Raw genomic sequence first — 19,356 nt, forward strand, 5'->3', positions numbered from 1 at the left:
AAGCCGGTTAGAACGTGCGAGTGTACCAGGAAGAACTCCTCCAAAAGAGCCGCGTTCTTCTCTCTAACAGCCGGTTTGCTTTTTTAGAAGAAACGTGATTACTGAGTTACTTGTAATTGTAACGTTTTACGAAATAACAACAGGATTAAAGATATCGTGCCTCAGGATCTCTACAATATTAGGAATCGCGCGCTAACTAACTCGTTCACACAGCAGCAAGGTCACAACGAGAAGCTCGATGCTGTGACTGTAACACGTGTGATTGTTTGAAGGGTGAGAGACTATCGGAACATGGCTGGACTTATCAACTTTGAAGATGAGAACGAAGTGAAGCAGTTTTTGGACAATTTGGGTGTAGAATACAGCTTCCAGTGCTACAAAGAGAAAGATCCAGAAGGTAACAACCCCTACAGTGCTGTTCACAGATCAACGGTGCTGAAAGCTGGGCACTAAGGTTTCAATGAACCTTCACCTAACTGTTTACTTGTTGTGTTTTAGGGTGCAAAAGGCTTGCTGAATACCTGGAGGGGGTGAAGAAGAACCACGAAGCCACAGCACAAGTGCTCAAATACAACTGTGAGACGAATGGACACGCAGAGAGCTGCTACAAACTGGGGGCTTACCATGTCACAGGCAAAGGTACTGACCTGACCCGGGCTGGTGTTTCTGCTTTTAGGCATTCATTTGTTATATATTTTTAGTTTTAAGTTTACTTTTATGTTCATGTAGAGACAGAGGAGTCAAAGCAACACAGTATATTTACATGTTGTTAAATTAAATACCTTTGATGGGCTTTTTATTATTTTATATAGTTCTTATTTAAAAGACTTAGAGATATCATACATAATAGATGAATTGGTTATTCCAAAAACATAACCACCCCTTGACAGCCAGCGATAATTCAATTCTCCAAAGTCTGAAGTATGTATTCAATATTTTATATACTTCAATTTATGTATGTTTTGAATGAAGATCTATCTCTTTAATGGCATTTCTACATTATACCTGAGTGACAAATGTGATCACTTCTCTACAGTGTGTTAAGGTTGGTAAATCTCCTGATCTGTCCAACAGGTGGGCTGACCCAGTGTCTGAAAACAGCCTACTCCTGCTTTCTGCGCTCCTGTACCGCTGGAGGAAAGAAATCTATTGATGCCTGCCACAACGTTGGGCTGCTGGCTCATGATGGACGAGCTATTGGAGGAGAACCCGACCATACAACAGCCCGGCAGTACTATGAGAAGGCATGCGCCGGAGGCTTCGCTCCATCCTGTTTTAACCTCAGTGCTTTGTTCATTGAGGGCAACTCCAAGGGCCTGGCTCCAGATATGGCTCTAGCTTTGCAGTATGCCAACAAGGCTTGTGAGCTGGGACATGTGTGGGGTTGTGCCAATGCAAGTCGCATGTACAAACTTGGGGACGGCACGGAAAAGGATGACAAGAAAGCAGAGGAGCTGAAAAATAGAGCAAAAGAGCTCCATGGTTTGGAGAAGGAAAGGCAGCTCAAGTTTGGGGAGTGAACATAACAGTTGAATAAATCATCAGTCTCATGTTTGTGTACAGCTGCATCATATGTCTTATTAAATGATTTATTTGTTGTATTTTATGGATGATTAATGTATAGTCATGTGCAGAGTAGATTTCGGAGACCACAAGGCTATTTGTAGAAGTGTGTGCAAGGCAAATGTATAGTAGAATATTTAAATCCAATAAAAATTTAAATCAATGAAGTCTAAAATGTTGTTGGTTATCAGTTATTCTGCATTTGTGAGGTCATTCTAAAGCACTGGAGAAAAACACTATAGAGGCACAGTCCATTTAAAATCATAGGCTGCATGGTCTACAAATGATTAGGGTTATGAGCTTATAGGGTCAGCGGGCTGTTGCAACTCCAGATGTATAGAGATCAGCCTTTTAATAGATTTTTTAAATATGAATATACTGTGTATTGTGTATGTACACTAGGTGGAACAATTCGTTTCGTTTGATGGTGCATACCCATGCTAGACCACTAGGGGGAGTCAAAATCAAAGACATGAACTTTAGTCTTTCCAAAATGATAGAATGCTAATGTCTGTGGCGGTGGCACAACGGCAACGGGCGGTATGGCAGCGGGTGTACCATTATTTTACCTGATACTTTATGATAAAAATGTATATGTCGTATAAATGGCTCGACATCTCCACGTAAAAGGCTGAAATGAAGCCTCCCTGCCGTGATGAGGGTGGGCTGAGGCTCCGCCCCTGGAGGCCCCGCCCCCTGGCAGTGCGTCTCCTCGGTCCTCATTCAAAACAGAGCCCAGCTGTTACGGAGCGCCGCTCTGCTCTCAGCTCCTTTAGCTTCACTGTTAGCTGCCTGTCGCGCTCATGAACCAGCTGGAATATCAGAGCGAAACACAAGAAAACTGCGCACTTTGGTGAGTGACGGCTTATTGACGGCACCGGGGCAAAGTTTGTTATTGTTTGCAGCATCATCGTGAAATCCTCCCCTAAGTCACCGCGCTAGCTAGCTAGCACATCGGTGAGCCCCATAACCAATTTAGGGTGTGTTTGTTTTGATTTTCCGGATGCTCGATTATCAAAGTAGCTCGAATTCAATTGCATGGGTTGAATCAGGATCTGGGGAGTTAATTCGGACGCAGAAACCGGACACGGTGTCGCGATGAAGAGTATGTGAAGAAGCCGGGGTGCAGTCGTTTACTCCACTCAGGCACACTTGATCCTGTCTTAACCGCCCACGTGAATGTTAAGTCGCCCCGCCACACAAAGAAGATGAGTGCAATATTTAAATAAATCATGCGCTCCTTTATTGAGCTAACGTAAGCTAGCGAGGGTTGCAACACGCTGATATGTAACCCCGCTGTGCTGAGGCTGAAGGTTTAGCTAGGAGAGACTTGTTCCGAATTGTGTCCCGCTCTGTTGTACTTTGTTTACTTCAGTCACCGCATCATGTGTCGCTGTTTGTGGAGATCAGGGAGTTCAGCGCCGTTTGGTGTCTAACAGCCGCACCCCCTGCAGGAGCTCCCCGGGTCTTGGAGGCTCAGTGGCGGTGAACCCCTGCTCGGTGCCCCAGGGGTGCTGCTCTGCTCTGGGTGTGGCGAGGGTTCACACACGAACAATGCTGCGTGTCCCCGTGGCTTATCTGAGTTCATGACACGCTTGGGTGATGAAGTCGTGTTGTAAAGCGGGTCAGCAGGTTGGTGAGGTGTCGGTCTGGTGAAGAGGGGGGACGCCGCTTCATGACCCTGATGTTTTGGAGTTATTTATGAGGGCAGATCTGAGCTTCATGTACAGCAAAGAGCTCCATTACTCTCTCAACCTCCATTCATGTTGTAGTTATGGATCAATGCGATGAATTTGAATGAGCTGCACTCCATTCTTTAACTCTCAGCCCCGCTATCAGTACTATTGTGTATATGTACTATACTATTGTACTCTAATATCATACTGGTGCTGTGGAAACATTGGTCAAGGCAATCAGTCTTAAACCGTCGCTCCAAATCTCTACTCTCTTGTAATCTAAACCTGATTTGTGTTTCCTTCAGGTGTTTTGTTGAGCCAGTAGTGTCATCATCATATACTGCATGTACGTACATACACACGCCTGAACGGGTCAAGCTGTTATCTGTCAAGCATAATTAGTTTTACAATGAATCGCCAGCCTTGTCTTCTTTTTCTTTAAAACAAAGCCTCCTTCTGCTCTAACGTCTTATCCAGCGCACTTTCTGTTCCGGCCCTCGGTGTGTGACGCTGCTGTTCGTCCCTCTGACCCGCTTTTAAAGGGCTAAGGAATGTTCCATATCGATATTTAGCATGGCTGTGTGGAGCTGCTGTTCTCAACACTTAACATATGACCCACAGGCCACCGGTTCAGACTCATGACTGCCATGCTTTCACTGCGTAGTGCTGTTGTGTTATGTAGGGAAGACTGTACCGGTTTCACTTGGCTTCAGAAACCTCCTTTGGTTACTCAAATAGATTCTGAGTGTATTTATTAATTGGATAATAATGATGGTGACAGACATAGCGTTGTTGAAACCATTTTGTGATTGAGTGGTTAGATAGTATTGGAGTTGAAGTTTAACCAATAAGAGGGAGACGCAGCTTGATTCTTTCCAAATGCCGGAGGGCTTCTGTCCTCCATATGTCAGGGATGGAATCTGTTTGGAATTCCTTTTGTGTGTGCGATTTGGCATTGTATGATTTAACCCCAACCCCAGAATGCTGCGACTTCATCAGAGGTTACCAATGAATGTTTTGTGTTGAGGTTTGCAGCTGATGGGTGTGACAGGAGGGCTCTACTCCAGCAGTCTTCATAGAGCTTAGAGCTTAACCCAATCAAATATGGTTCATTCAGGATTTGGCCATTCTCTTTATAGGAAAGAAGCCCAAGTGTAGACTCACACAGTTGAGCCATCCAGACCCATCCACACATGTATTTATGAAACGCTGCACTGAATTATCACCGTATATTTTTAGGTTTATCCTGTTCTTTGTCTCTCTTCCTGACACCGAGGCCGTCCGTCCCGGTGCACATGTGGCTCCTGCCAACAGAAACAGTGTATCTGTCTGGAGGATGTGCTCAATCCAGCAATTACTTTGTTGTCCACATTAGTTGTGTTGTTGGCTCACTTGGGAAGAGTGCTGTTTTGTTTTTAATTACATCACTTTGTGTATAAGACATCATTCACGTCTAAAAGCTTTGTCTTTGCGACGCTCTAAGCCAGCAGTTCATCATTCAAGCTCGTATCACGTTGCAAAAATCATTCGGAGCGCTCCGTCTCCGGACACTAAGTCACGGATGCAACAACACTCGCTTTAGCCTCCTTCAGATAAGACTGGCTTGGAGGAGACTCTTCTCCATGTGATCATCAAGCGGGTTGTTGTAATCTTCCCACAGTGACTCCACATACCTCCTCCACTGCTGGGCTCGGGCTAATCCCAGCGCCGCCAAGTGCATGTGGGCCCATCTGTGCAGTGTGGTGGAACTGCTCTGTCCAAGGCCTGCAAATGTGATTAGTTAGAGATTACATCTGTGTGTGTGAAATGAAACTCCCCTCTCAAAATCAGAGCCGTGTGTGTGTATACAAGAGAAAGGGACGGAACACTGCAGGGCTTTTTGTGTCGGTGTGCAACCCCTGGTCTTTTTCAGGTTATGTTCCTCTGCTCTGCATTACATCATGTTCACTATCTTTACACGGCACATGACAGAGGTATTCTTAAGTGTGTGTGTGTGTGTGTGTGTGATCACTCCAACAACCACAGTTTAATGATCTCATTAGTTGGCATTTCTTCTAATTAACTAATGTTTAAAATCCTGACTGATCCTGTAGTCTTTCTGTGGTTCAGGTGTGCTATAGAAGTTTGGTCTGCGTCAAGCTTTTCTCACCGCGACCTCCAACCATCGCTGTTTCTCAGTTGCCAGGGTAACTTTGCGCGCCCGTCTAGCACATCCATTCAGCACAGATGGAACTGCAAAGTCACATGTCGTCACACTCTTCCTTTCATGGCTTCCCAGCCTCTCCACTCTGTTACTACAAACACAGAGACAAAGTCCTCGGTGTTCGCGAAGCCTCTCTGATCCGTTTTCTTCTGTTGCACAACCCTCCATCTTCTCTATTACTCTTGTCTGTCTCTGTTTGGAACACGTACACTAACATTCTATCTGTTTCCGTGTATGATAAACACTCGTACTCATATATGAGGTGTTTCTGACGTAGATGGCAGCTGGTTGAAGTGGGTGTTGTAGATGTTGGCAAGCACCTGACTTGTGTGATTATGTGTGATTCGGACATACTGTATCAGAGGCAGGCATGCTGTCTCACTGCTCAGATTGAGCAAGCGGCTTTTCTGTTGAGCGCACAAAATCACTGTGGATTTCAGGAAGTAGAAGAGAACCACAGCTTTCTATTTGGTATTGGCGTAGCTTACATCTGGTTCCTGCCGTGTTGTAATCGCTGCTCATGATTAGGAGAAGTAGATTCGTAGATTTCCACCCAGAAGCAGACACAAGATAGTGTTGAAACAGCGACTGCATGGAGGGTCACTCATGACGGATGACTGACTCTGCCCATCCCATTCCACCCAATGCACAGTACAATAGGCTGAGCGGCAGCAGGAGGCCTGGAGTGCGTGGAACATTTCAGCCTGTATGTAACCGCTGATGGGGAGTGGCTCACACATGAAAGGCTGCACTGTGAGCGCAGCACGCAAAGAACACATCTCTGTCCAAAACACGACTCTCCTCTGTCTTTTAGATGTTCTCCTACTTACTTTGCTCTCAATCTCATGACTTTCCTCTGTTCTCTTGTTATGAGTGAGATCTGATTGAGTGTGAGCCCGGCCCCAGCTGGTCAAGTTGATGTTGATCATGAAGTAGGAGGGAGGCAGTGGCTCAGTGGGTAGAGCTTCCGCTTTGGAACCGGAGGGTTGCCGGTTCGAGCCCCTGCCAAGGTGCCCTTGAGCACGGCACCGAACCCTCAATTGCTCCCCCCTCTGCGAAGGGTGGTAACTGTAATGTAAGTCGCTTTGGATAAAAGCGTCTGCCAAATGATTGTAATGTAATGTAATGTAAAGTAAATAAGACAGCTTTCACGTGATGCAGAAGGAGGTAACGTAACGCTGCGAACCTCACTACAGACGCGAGTGTCTAGGTCAAAAGCCACGTTCATCCCTGAGCAGCTGAGCTCTGTGTTTTTCCTGAGTGCTCCCTGCGGCGGCACTGCTGCTGAATCACGCCGCAACACCTCCCCAATGAGAATGAATGGTTTGGTTTCGATTCGTGCGTGGAAGCAGCTTAAGAATCCGACTGAGCTTTTGGTATCGCATTTCTGTTCTCCACAAATTCAATAACTGTTGCAGTGGGCAGGGTTTGCTCAGCGCTCACAGCAAAGGGTCGGATACGCGGCTTCACTTCTCCAGTCTCCAACTCCTCACCGAGACCACCGTCTACTCTGCAGAACAACTTCAGCCGTTGTTTAATGAAAACATTCTTTGGCCTCATCTGCTCGTCTGTGTTTATTTCGTGGGTTCACACCTTCCTGGACATGTCAATGGAAAAGGGATTTGTTAAATAGCGGGGCACTTTTATTGCACGACTATCTAAATGTTACTACATTTGCAGACTTGGGGCTTGTATGAATCATGTTCATGTTGTGCGCTTTGATTAAACTTGTGTTTAATGGAATTGCTGTAATTCACCCTCACATCCTTTGAAGTCGGGTTATATTTAGTCCGGTTTACTTTTGAGCTCAGGATTCAGACTTTGATCGATTCTTTGTTACCGTTTTAATTGTTTTTATTGCTGCAACTGACATAACCAGAGAATGTCGTCGTGCTGTAGCAAAATTCCCCTGCCAGCTCCTCTTCTTATCTGGCTGCCTCCCCAAAATGTGAGGAGCCTTCTGTGCCTTGCTGCCAGGTTCTTAGGCAAACCCATATGGGCTCTGTGTTCTGGCAAGCAAGTGCTGGAATATTGGCGTTAGGCTTTTGTGATTGACTTGTGTTCCAGTTGGGCTTTAACACACGAGTAGACAAATGACGTTACAAATGCAGGGTGTCAGCACTTCATGCAGAAATTGCCATAAAGCATAAGTTGGGGTTACGTCATGTTGCTGTATAGATCTTGAGATTGCGTTTGGTACCTTTGGACCTTTTCTACTTTAAATCTATATCATTTTGGTTATTTTATCCATGCGTTAGCCCTGGTATGTCAGGTTGTAGCTGTGTGGGGTCTTGGGAGTCAGAGGTTAAAGGTGAATGCAGGGACAGGGTTTAGTATTTATGGCTTGGTGGAATGTCAGCAGTGAGTGTGTTGTTCCATCTGACGGATTGCGGCTAGTCCCTTTAGGTTTTTATAATTATCCCCTTTGTATTACATCCAGTAAACAAGGTTGTCACACTGGATTAGTGCATGCGTTGGTTAATGTCTGTTAAATCATAAAGACGAGGCAGTTAAATCTGTGGGCATGGCAGACACTTCACTGCCATTGTCGTTCCAGCAGACAGGTGTGCAGAAACAGACGGGTAATTTGAAATGCCATTTGACTTCCGCAGCACATCAGCCTGATCCACAGGTCTCTATCAGACAGAAGAGCCTACAGGTTGAGACACATTCATCTGTGCAACCCCAGAGTGTCTTGTCACGGCATTTTAACAGAGAGCAGAGCCTCGGTTAGGTCATGGAAACTCGTGAACTTGGGTCTGAACCCTGCCAAAAACAATGGATGTTCCCTGTCTTCCTCCTCGCTCATGTTTTGCTCGTTCCTCCCCTTCTTTCTCTTGTGTTTTCCACCTTTACTGCCTCACTCCACATCGGATAGGCTAGCCTCAGGTACTCTTGTGGGTATTTCTCAGACCCTTTCAGCTCTGATCTCATCGTCCTTTCTCTACCAAGAGCGCTTTGATCAATGGACTGGCGTGACTCATTTCTCCAGCAAATGTGTTTCTCTTTGTCACCTTGTAGAGTCTGGTTTTTGGTGGCATTGTCAGTATTCTCACAAGTCTAGTCTTGACATGCAGACACACTCAGTTAGAGACGAGACTGCTAATGGTATTGACCACGTTTAGGTATAACCCAAGAAAGCAACGGCAGCATCAAAATGTACGTTTGAAGTCTCTGTATTTTCTGAGTTAGTATGTGAAAGGATAATCCACATTTCCGTACTTCCTGTTGTCTCCTATTGAGGCTACAGCAAAGCTGGGAGGGCTGCAGGGATTTGGGAAGAGAGGGTGACATTGCCACCGGAAACAATGTCTTGCCTATTTTTAGTCAGTGGAGATGAATGTTTGGTAGCACATGCATGCTGTCTGTACTTGTCTTCTGAGAACACAACAGAGGCTCAAATTAATACTGTCGGTGCAACACATAGATAGTGTGTGTGTGCGTGCACAGACAGCATAGCCCCTGGCCGTACTGCCTTTGTGGGAGAGGAGGATCAGTGTGGGGTGTGAGGGGCTCATTCAGGGAGAGAGGGATCCGAGGGACCGGGGGAGGGGAGGAGAAGTGCAGGCGTTGAAGAGATACAGCTGTTTTTTCAGTCTCAGCTGTTGCTCTTCTTCCTTTCAATTCAGGCTCAGTTTCCCTCTCTTTACCCTGTCTCTCTCTCACACACACACCAACACAGTGAAACATTGTACTGCCCTGTGTGAGAAAGATGAAGGAATCAATCTTCTCCCAGCTGCTATCAGCTGGGACAAGTCATTATTCACCATATTAGTAAGACAGCCAGATAAGGTCCACTCTGTCTGTCTCTGTCGCTCTTTGAGTCTTGCGTTCTTCCGGTCTGTGTGTCGATCACACATTGTTGCTGTTTCTCCTTTTTCTCTCTGTTTCTCCCCGTCGGTCTTGTTTCTCCATTTGCCTCTCTTTCTCTTTGTTTGCTAGCCAGGAAGTTCCAGTTAAATTTGCTTCGGGGATTTCACAACATTTGCTGCTCCCCCCCCCCCTCCTCCTCCTCCTCCTCACAGCACTTGCTGTCCCCCCAGACCTTTCTGTGTGTGGGTGTCAGGTTTTGTTCTCCCCTGTGAACTTTGACCCAGTGCACTCATAGAGCAAATAGATGTCGTTCTTGGCCCTCTCTGACCTGTGTTGGGTGACAGCACGGACAGCTTTGGCTCTCGTCCTTGCCTGGGTGCCAAACACAGGCTGGCTGTTTTGAAGTTGACTCTAATCACACACTCTAGTCCCGTTCCTCCTTGTTCCTACCGCTACGTTTCCCTTCTTGTGATGCTCTCATCGAGCTGAAGTTGTAATGGGGTAGTGCCATGTTTGGGGAAGTCATGCGTGCTGCACTCTGTGTGTGTGTGTGTGATAGTGTGTTAAGGTCTACGTGAGGTATATTGTCTCAGTCTCGCTCAGTTAAGCAGGTTCAAAGTGACCCGAGACTCGGATCGATACTGGAATTCATGTCTCAAGGTTACCAACAATGACCGAAACCACCACTAAGCACATATTGGCTGCATTTGATGGTTGTAAAAATCCTGCTGTATATTATTCCAACACAACATATTATAATAACAATAGCCAACCCACAGTTTTGGTTTAAAGACCCTGCAGAGTATGCTTTTAATATTATGTTAATTGGTTAGAAGTGGATGGGGTATCTGAGCAGACAAGACCAACTTAAAGAGAACAGAGACTTGATAACATGTAGGACGGGGGTTGGGGGGAGAGGGTGTGAGCTCCATGTTATAGAGATGACTGGAAAAATACCAAATACAGCACGTCCAACAGCACTTCTTTTGATCTTTCAGTGCAGCCACTCCTGGACAATCTGTAATGGCATTCTAGCTCATAAAACATTGTCCCTTGGTTGGCGCTCGGCTGGATCAAAGCACAAAGAAAGCCTCCCACACAAGTGTCCTGCAAGAAGGCTACACAGTAAGAGCAAGGGAGAGTTTGTTTAAGGAAAGGGTAAGAGCCCAAGCCCTGTTGGTACAGGGGAGGCAGGCTTGCACACAGATGGTGGATGTTTGGTAAGTACCTGTAGAAAGCCTTCTAGTTTCATATAGCTGGATTTAAGAGGTATTGTTTACCAGATCTGTGGGGTGTTTGTAAGAGAGCGAGAGTAGAGAAATGTGTGTCTTTTGCATACGTGTGTTTGTCAGGTTGTAACTTGCTGTGTGTCCTAAGCCCCAGGGGCCCACCCAGTACCAAGTCCTGGACCTGTGTGTCTCTCCGTGAGAGCCAATCAATGTGTTCACTCTTAAACAACAAGAGAGGGAGAAAGAAAGAAAAAGATTTGGACTCCTATGGTCAGGAGAAATCAATTCAAATGTGGAATATTGTCTAACATGATGGACAGAATATTTGTCTTACATAGTTGGGTCCCTAGGACAATTTAATGGGTCAACCAAAGACAGTACCTGCAGTATTTAAGATTAGATGACATTAACTCTAAGGTCATTTTCTGTGGCTCTAAGCAGGGGATGAACTTGACCTGTTATTTCCTTTGAATATGTCTTGATTGGCTTTTTCCTTGACCAGGAAGACTTGAAACCTTAAATGCAAAAATGCCCTTTTGTGGTGATTGAACAGTCCAGCATCACACAACATGTGACACAAGAGGCAGATAGAAAAAAGGAAAAGAATGTTGATGACTATGAGTATGCACTTAAATCTCCTCTGTTGCGCCTTTGGACCACAGTGGCACAGATTAATCAATGTTATGCCAGTTTTATGTCCAGCCCATTGCACTGGAGTTGGGGCTCTGCTCTCATTTAACACTTGTGCAGATATATCCTGTCCTGCCCACTGGCCTTGATGGCTTTATAATAAGGTCCGACTATAGCCAATCCTCAGAGACTCCTAGAGGAAGAAATTGCGATCTTATCAGTTTCCTTCAAACAGCTCTGACTGCCCTGCTGCCTTGTATTGTTACCCTGCCCTTTCCGTGTTAATAGCCCATGCAGGAGATGACCACAGACATCCGCACTGCTGCCAGCACCACACTTCCTCTGCTTCCTCTCCTTGCCGCCTCCTTTCTTTTTTTCTTACTCATCTGTCACCAAGCTCTGGTCTTTTAGTCTTTGGAGGAGAACTGTACTTGGGCTGTGCTACTTGGGCTATGCTATCAAGATAAAGCCCACACACACACACACACACACGCGCACACACGCGCACACACACGCGCGCGCACACACGCGCACACACGCACGCACGCACGCACGCACGCACGCACGCACGCACAGTAGGCCAGAGCTCTGGCCACACGTGACAGCCTGCTGCTCTGGGGCCCTGCCACATGCCACTACTCACCAGCTTGGCACAGCTTCCATTCTGTGGTTCATTTGATGGATAGTCGTACACATAGCTAGACCAGTTGCCTCCCCATATTGGCTATTTGCAAGGATTGAATGTGTGATGTGTATTCGATGTAGCTTGAAGCTGTAAGCGTTATCTAGGTCTGTCAGGGTTATACATACCAAGTGTGTCTGTTACTGGGGGATGTGCCAGGAGAAAAGACAGAAGCAGGGGCCGGCCTGAGCACTAATTATCAACCAGAGAGCTGTAAGGGATGGAGGGAGATGGGGAGAGGGCGTGCAAGTGCATCTAAAAAAAGCCAAAACACACCCCTGAGCTGCAGCCATGACACTGATCTAGAAGTGGAATCTCAGGGTGTACAGAGCAATAACTAAGCATGTATCTGGATGCTACTGAATAATGTTGTAAGATTTAAGATTAAGATCTCAAGATGTATTTATTCAGTATGGACAGGGCATATAAATCAACATTTAAAATCTTTGTAAATATGCCAGATTGACTATCAGCAGCCTCTCCTCCTCCCCTCTGAAGCAGCGTTAACATCAGCAAACGGTTAAATTTCACCTTCAACCGCCTCCCCTCCCCAACTGTGACATCTTTCACGGCGTCATTAACAACGGTGACATCATTCATGATTCTTATACTAGTGTTTGTGTCAACTTCCACATCCTTCATGAAGTCATTAAAACTGTGACATCATTCATGTTTCCATTCATGGTATTGATTCTTCCTCAGTCCCAGAAATGAGTTGGGTCGAGCTCAGAGTTTGATGCTGAGCAGCTTTCCTTCTCTGTGCTTCAGCTGTTACTGTTTAAGATCCTCCATGCCCCTGGTTGGTCTGCTTACCAACTAGATATTGCTTCCTCTGGCCTCAAGTCTAAGATGGGCCTAAATATTCATGAACCGTTGGCTCAATATGTTGGAAGGTGGGGAGCACAGTCGTGTCAGTGTCAGGGTGGACACACTGCCTGGAGTGTCACTGGGTTCATCGCCTCATTGATTTGCTAAAAAAAATGCTTTCACCGTGAATTCAGGGAGATCTAGTGGTTTGTCTAATCTATTTCCAGCTTCCTTCGTAAACAAACAGCTGAAATTATAGATCAGAAATTGGCTGTTGTCATGAATGAGGAGTGGATATGGAATTAGGGATATTTTTACTTGTGTGTGTGTGTGTGTGTGTGTGTGTGTGTGTGTGTGTGTGTGTGTGTGTGTGTGTGTGTGTGTGTGTGTGTGTGTGTGTGTGTGTGTGTGTGTGTGTGTGTGTGTGTGTGTGTGTGTGTGTGTGTGTGTGTGTGGTAGGTAACAGGACACCAGTGTGTGTGGTGTAAAGTGTCTGTCTGAAGCAGAAATGACTCATAATGATCCTGTGCCTGAGAAGGAAGCCTTTGATGGAGGATGAAAAGGCTTTTGCTAAGAATGGTTTGCAGAATTGGAGGAATCTTTTTTTATACTGTTATACACAGAGCAGTCAGAGTGATGTGTAAGGATGAAATCAGTTCTTTGCTTTTCCTTCTGTCCTTGAACATTTCTTTTCCACACTTTAACCTTCACACACCGCCATGGAGCTGCGTCTCTCCACTCATTGACCTCCAAAAGGGTCTGAACATCGGTGGCATGTTAAGTGATGGTGTGAAGGGGCTGTTAGTCATGTTCTCTCAGCAGCAGTATGCACACACACACACACACACACACACACACACACACACACACACACACACACACACACACACACACACACACACACACACACACACACACACACACACACACACACACACACACACACACACACACACACTCCCCTCCTCTGAAAGCAGTGCCACCAGCCTCTGCCGGTGCTGTGAACCTGCTGAGTGAACTAATGTGACATGCAGCTACATGCTGTGCTACTGTGTATGTGCAGATCATTAGAGAGTGTGTGTGATCAGCCCCAACCCCTCGCTGCTCCAGATCAATAACATTCACCCCAGGGAGGCTCGGCTAGGACCCACACACAGGTTGAGCCCCTATCCTATTTTAGACAAAAGGCATTCAGTCGGTTTACGCTCGCACTGAACTCAGCTTTTTGTCCGTTAAGGCAAAAAGTGAGCAAAGCGTTGACAAGGACAGAATTAGATTCCAGCTCTGGCCTGTGAGTCATGACGCACAGCTTCATCTGAATATGAGCGAGTGTCTGCAAGGCCTCCAGGTATAATGTCTGCATGCTTATGAATATCAACGCACAATCACATTATCACAGTCTGTTCAAGAAAGAATGCCTCAGTTACATTTATGCTGATTAAAGTTTGATTAGTGTTTTAATACGGCGTCTGACTGACATATTTATTTCTTTAAGTGAGTTAGAATGCAGGTTTTCCATGTTAAAATGCTGACAGGTTTCCATGTGATTAAAACAAGGATTTCTGCCAAATAGTCAGCCAGTGTGTCCTACATGCATTTACACGCTCTGTCTTCAAATATAATATAAACACTGCCACCTGGACAGATCCTGATTAATGGACTGTTATTTGCATGTGAACATTATAACTGGAAAAGTGTCCATCTATGCATTTCCTCACCTGGCAGCATTCCTGCTTACATTGTGATGAAGCACTTCATCATTCAGTAAACAGCTACATCTTATATTTCAGCCTGAACTGCAGTCCAGACGAATAATCAGCCCAGTGAGCATTTTAACATACGAGTGTGTGAAAACTGTAGTGTGTGGACATTCTGTGTGCTAGTAGAAGAAGGGAACATGCCTTAATGCGTTGCTATATCAGTCCCTGCTCAACTCAACACACTGACCTACTTTGGCTCCTTTACTCCAGTGCATCTGCAGTGTGCTGTATAAATGCAACAAGCCCTGGTGCTGCATGTCAGTGTGTGTGTGTGTGTAAGGCATGCACACAGGAACAAAGCAGACATGGGTTATTGTTGATACTCAGACTGTTATTGTCAGGAAATGTCTGTTCTTCTCTACTTTTTAAAGCTAAGTGTAGTGAATTGGCCTGGGTGTTTGTATTCTGTTAGTGACTGTGGTGTGTGTAAGTGTGTGTTAGTGTGGCTCTGAGCAGCAGAGAGAAGAACATTTTTGGAGCCGAGTGAGGAATGAGTCATGTGGGGCTGTTAAGAAGTGTCAAAGATGAGCCTGCAGTGCTGCAGGCAGGAACTGGCAGAGTTGTCGCAACTGTTAAGCTCACACACACGCCGCTCTGCTCAGCCTGAACTTAACACAAATCTTGCATGTCTGATCGTTTTTTTGTTTTTTTCCAACAGTCTAGCAGCTTATGACCGTTTAACTGAACATATATGAAGAGTAAACCAGTTCAAGGATGCACTGACAACTTGGGTCCCGCCCTCTCTCTCTCTCACACACACACACACACACACACTCACACTCACACTCACACTCACACTCACACTCACACTCTCTCACACACACACACACGCACACACACACACACAGGTCTTGTATGTCGGCACGTGTTTGCTGGTGTTTGTACAAAGGTTTTTGTCGCGTGTTGGCCCAGAGTTAGACTGCTGAGTAAACATGTTGGAAAGTAAATGAGATTAAAGCCTGGAACAGTCCGTGTCTTTGATTGCCAGCCTCTCCCGGTGTTTTCCCTTCCATCAGGCCATCTGTGGCACACCACGAGAGTTTTGTCACGGTTGTCACAGAATTAAATGCTGTATGCTAAATGTTCCATTGTGAAACGGTACATCCAAAATCTGTGTCAAAGGGTGAAGAAGTGGAAACACAGAGCTGCTGCTGTGTTTGGGGAAGCATGTGATGTGCTCTACTGGTTTATCACTGCATGGACGATCCTGTGCTGATTCATATTCCAGAAGGATGTAAGTGGTGAAATATTAGTCGTACTGCTTAATAATTATTACCAAATCTTTACCACAGTATTTAGTGATTTAGTGTTGTGTTCTAGCATTTCTTACATATTTAGAATGTCTTTGAGCTTGGTGTACTGGTGGATGGAGGGTAGGAAGGTCAAATATCTCAGAATTAATACATTCCTGTGTAAGATGCAGAAGACTGACTAATAGGAAAGCGTACTGAAGCCCTGAAGGCACCGTAGCATCATGAGTGGGCGTGTATTACTCTACCCCTACAACGTTGACAAGACAAATCAGTAGAAATGCGGGCTGGCTAGTCTCTCTCCCACACACAGAACCAAACAGAACACACACACACAGCGTTAACACGGTGCCCGTCAGTGAGCAGGCATGTAAACGCAGCCTTCATCTCTGTGCTTGGCGTGAATATCAAACCGCCAATCTGCGATCCTGAAAAGGGAGGGAAGGAGAGGAAGCTGAACTGGCGAGGCCCGATTCAACAGCACCTGCTCCGATGACTCACATTTAGCTTAACAACACTTCCCCTGCCACAGCAGCCAACGCCAACTGTTCCACTTTCTGTCACTCTTCCTTTTCTCTGCTACGCTCTGCTTCCTCCTCCGATCCCCATCACCTCCACCACCTGAAAGTCCTTCCCTTGTGATGCCCAGACACATCGTCGGCCTCTCCTAACATTCCCGGCCTTCCCAGAACCACGTGCGCACCTTATCGCTCCTCACATGATGTTACTTCAAGTGTTCTTGTAAACACTCTGGCGGACTTGAACCTGTGTAAACTCTGCAAGCCAACAGAGGCGAGCTGCACAGTCTGGGAGTCGACCATGTGAGATTATGTCACCGTGCGCAAACGTTTCTCACACCTTTCCCTTCGGTTCACAGTGACGGGAGCAGAGATGTTGAGAGGGAGGGGAGGGGCGGGGGGGGGGGAGGGCATCCAACAGAACATGAGGATTGGCTATGGCAGTGACTCAGACGGCGAGGGAGTTAACCGTCTGTCTCGCCACTGGAGGTGTGGGCGTTCTTAGGCAGCTGTAATCTTAGATGTATACTGGTCCAGGATGGTCGGGAATCATTGTTGACAAGCAGCTGAGACGTAAATCCACCTGACTGATGGCAGACAAGTCGAAACTGACAGTTGCCAGGGGGCGTTTACTTTATTCATGCTATTGGCGACGTACTGCTCCACGACTATGACACACAGTTTTCCGTTGTGGACTAACCTGGTTTCAGGGTGGAGAAGTGTCTGCTGCTTGTTTTTCTACAAAGCCAGGTTATTTTTGTATATCGCCTGCATGAAAGTGTCTGTAAATTTAAATGTGCAGTTCAGGTCTTCCGCATTGTCGTCTGTCCACCATGTTGAGGACCTGGAGGAGAGGAGAGAAGAGGAGGATGAGAGGATCTTAGCTGATGGCTAAAGGCCAACTGCTGCCTGCCAACATGCAGCATTTGTCTGCTGTCAACCCCAACCGGCCACACACAACACATGGCTTCAATTCCTTAGACTAGTGGGCCACCTGCTGGCTGCTGTGAGTCACATGACGGGGCCTCCACACCAGGCCTGAATCTGAGGGCTTTGACTTCCCAAAGCGGCTCCACGCGGCGCTATAAAGTAACCACACGCTGCTCCGAGGGTGTTACTTGCACTGCTGGTTACCCGTGGTATCAGCATGTATCTAATCAGTCTGTGTGGTTTAAAGGCTTTACACACAGGGGAAGAACTCCTATGATAAATGGGAAATCAAGAAATGTGAAGATTCATCGGAATTTTACTGATTTGTCAAACCACATGAAGGCTACATAGATTTATTTATGAAGCACACATTCCAATGAAACGCACACACACACACACACACACACCCCTGTAGTGGTGTTGGTTTATGGCTGCCATGCCGCCTCCCCTCTCTCCTGTACTGCAGTGTATTGAGAACAGCGGCCGCGGAAACGTCAATGTACAAAATGCTGGAGCAGAAAATACACTGGTGGTTTGTTAAGGCGATGCTTCGATTCTTAGCTCCTTTTGTTTCCTGTGGCTGTGTGGGTTTTGCTAATGCTCTGATGAATCACTCTCCTTTCCTCTCTCTCTCTCTCTCTCTTGTTCTTTCTCACGTCTCTCACGCAGACAGCAGGAGCCAGCCTCACAGAAACCAAGGTCTCAATAGACAAAGACGGCAACACAGAACAGCAGGCAAACCTCTTCCAGCACTATGCACGTCTGACAAACACCTAGTAAGTATGTTCCCCCGTATCCAAATGATATGAAGTAGAGAAACACACACAACATAGATCATCTGTCCATTGCCTTGTGAGAGGAGTTAAACCTTACCATAATGTTTACAGACCTGTTTATCTATGAGAGAATGTACAGTTGTAGACATGCCAACTGCCTTAAAACACACACACACACACACACACACACACACACACACACACACACACACACACACACACACACACACACACACACACACACACACACCTACCTAAGATTCACATTTATGAAATAATTCTAAATGGAATGCAGCCGTTAAACATGTGCTCACTTTCAACCATGTTTAAATGGCTTAAAATGTCAGCAATGAGAGGGGTCGATAGGTCAAGTGTGTGTATAGGGTTTAATGTGAATCTGACTTTCTTGTGACGATCACTTGAGTGGATTTGGAGTTTCACTGTTAGTCGGTAAGCAATTTTGTGTGCATTCACATTTTTGAGTGAGTGTTTCCCACTGAGAACAGCAGGAAGCAGCGAGTACACAGTCTGATGCTGAACACTGACACTGTCACAATGTGGGGAAAGAACTTTGTCAGATAATTCTGTCAGCTCCTACGGCCAAGTCACTGTCCTGCCAGAATCCTGTTGGCTGCTGAATTCTTCAGAGCTGGACTTGGAGACAAACACGTCCCGTTGAGGGAAGAAATCAGTCTTTCTTGTCTTCGCTGGTTGAACTTGGTGTGGAGCATCATTGTGCACCCCTCGCTCGTACTCTTATCAGGAGGCGTAAGCCGTTTAGTCTAACGTCTCTGACTGACAGCTGCTTCCTCCAAAGCCTTTTCACACAAGATCTCCCTCCTAATGCTAAGCCTAAGCTCCTTCTGTTCTGTCCTCTCTCATGCATAGTAAGTGACAGATTGTGAAAGTGTGCATGCGTCTGTCATGCAAAGGCATGCTGGGACACGAGCCGGTCCTGCCAGCACCGTCAGTGCCAATCCAGGTGAACTCAAAGAACAAACTCAGTCACCTCAAGATCCAAGAGCGTTTGTGTCACAGTGATAAAGTACGAGACAGGAGAGGAACAAGACGGGACAAGAGGTAGAGCAGAACTAATATTAGAATAGATTTGATTCCACACACATAGACCTCTGTGGTCCTATTTGAACCACTAGGGGGTGCTGCCTTAACATGCTGAAAGATCTGTCTGCTGTGTTTGTAGGTGAAGATGTAGTGCAGAATTGGCTCACAATAGCACTGTGTGTGTGTGTGTGTGTGTTTGTGTGTGTGTCCTTGTTCAGGAGGCTGGGCGGGCTTTGCTGCAGCTGAGGATGATCAATGGTCTCCTGCATTAGACCCAGATGGTGTGAGAATGATGGACCTCCCTAATGGCCAATCAGGCATCATCACAACCACTGCTTCCACAATTTCTGAGGTGAGGCCACTGCCGCTCATCACATCTTCGTCCTTCTTCCACTGTTTTCAGGATTTATCTCACACACGGTGCCTCTAAACACATAAATATAAAGTATGAATATTG

At 46.1% G+C, this 19,356-nt stretch overlaps 2 protein-coding genes across 3 annotated transcripts in view; both read left to right on the forward strand.

Moving 5' to 3' along the window:
* The first annotated feature begins 7 nt into the window (after positions 1-7).
* On the forward strand, positions 8-1,701 carry coa7 (cytochrome c oxidase assembly factor 7). Its single transcript, XM_076153006.1, has 3 exons — positions 8-397; positions 499-639; positions 1,075-1,701. Exons 1-3 carry the CDS (start codon positions 292-294, stop codon positions 1,518-1,520), a joined length of 693 nt encoding a protein of 230 aa, XP_076009121.1. The 5' UTR covers positions 8-291; the 3' UTR covers positions 1,521-1,701.
* A 589-nt stretch (positions 1,702-2,290) lies between these two features.
* Positions 2,291-19,356, forward strand: part of ralgps2 (Ral GEF with PH domain and SH3 binding motif 2) — a 60,337-nt gene continuing 43,271 nt past the window's right edge. For both annotated transcript variants that reach the window (XM_076152923.1, XM_076152924.1), the window contains exons 1-3: positions 2,291-2,416; positions 17,731-17,837; positions 19,118-19,251. In XM_076152923.1, coding sequence (XP_076009038.1) covers positions 19,189-19,251 — 63 coding nt within the window. In that variant the 5' untranslated portion in view covers positions 2,291-2,416; positions 17,731-17,837; positions 19,118-19,188. The remainder of the gene's footprint in view (positions 2,417-17,730; positions 17,838-19,117; positions 19,252-19,356) is intronic.

This window comes from Genypterus blacodes, unplaced genomic scaffold, assembly GCF_046128005.1.
Source record: "Genypterus blacodes isolate CSIRO-AG114 ecotype Tasmania unplaced genomic scaffold, CSIRO-AGI_Gbla_v1 ptg000058l_1, whole genome shotgun sequence".
Taxonomy (NCBI): Eukaryota; Metazoa; Chordata; class Actinopteri; order Ophidiiformes; family Ophidiidae; genus Genypterus; species Genypterus blacodes.

What these genes read in the sequence shown, in the direction of transcription:
- coa7 (XM_076153006.1), top strand. Translation starts at nt 292, where the DNA reads ATGGCTGGACTTATCAACTTTGAAGATGAGAACGAAGTGAAGCAGTTT. An exon ending in CAAAGAGAAAGATCCAGAAG is followed by an intron (nt 398 to 498) that starts GTAACAACCCCT and finishes GTTGTGTTTTAG; the next exon opens with GGTGCAAAAGGCTTGCTGAA. An exon ending in TTACCATGTCACAGGCAAAG is followed by an intron (nt 640 to 1,074) that starts GTACTGACCTGA and finishes TCTGTCCAACAG; the next exon opens with GTGGGCTGACCCAGTGTCTG.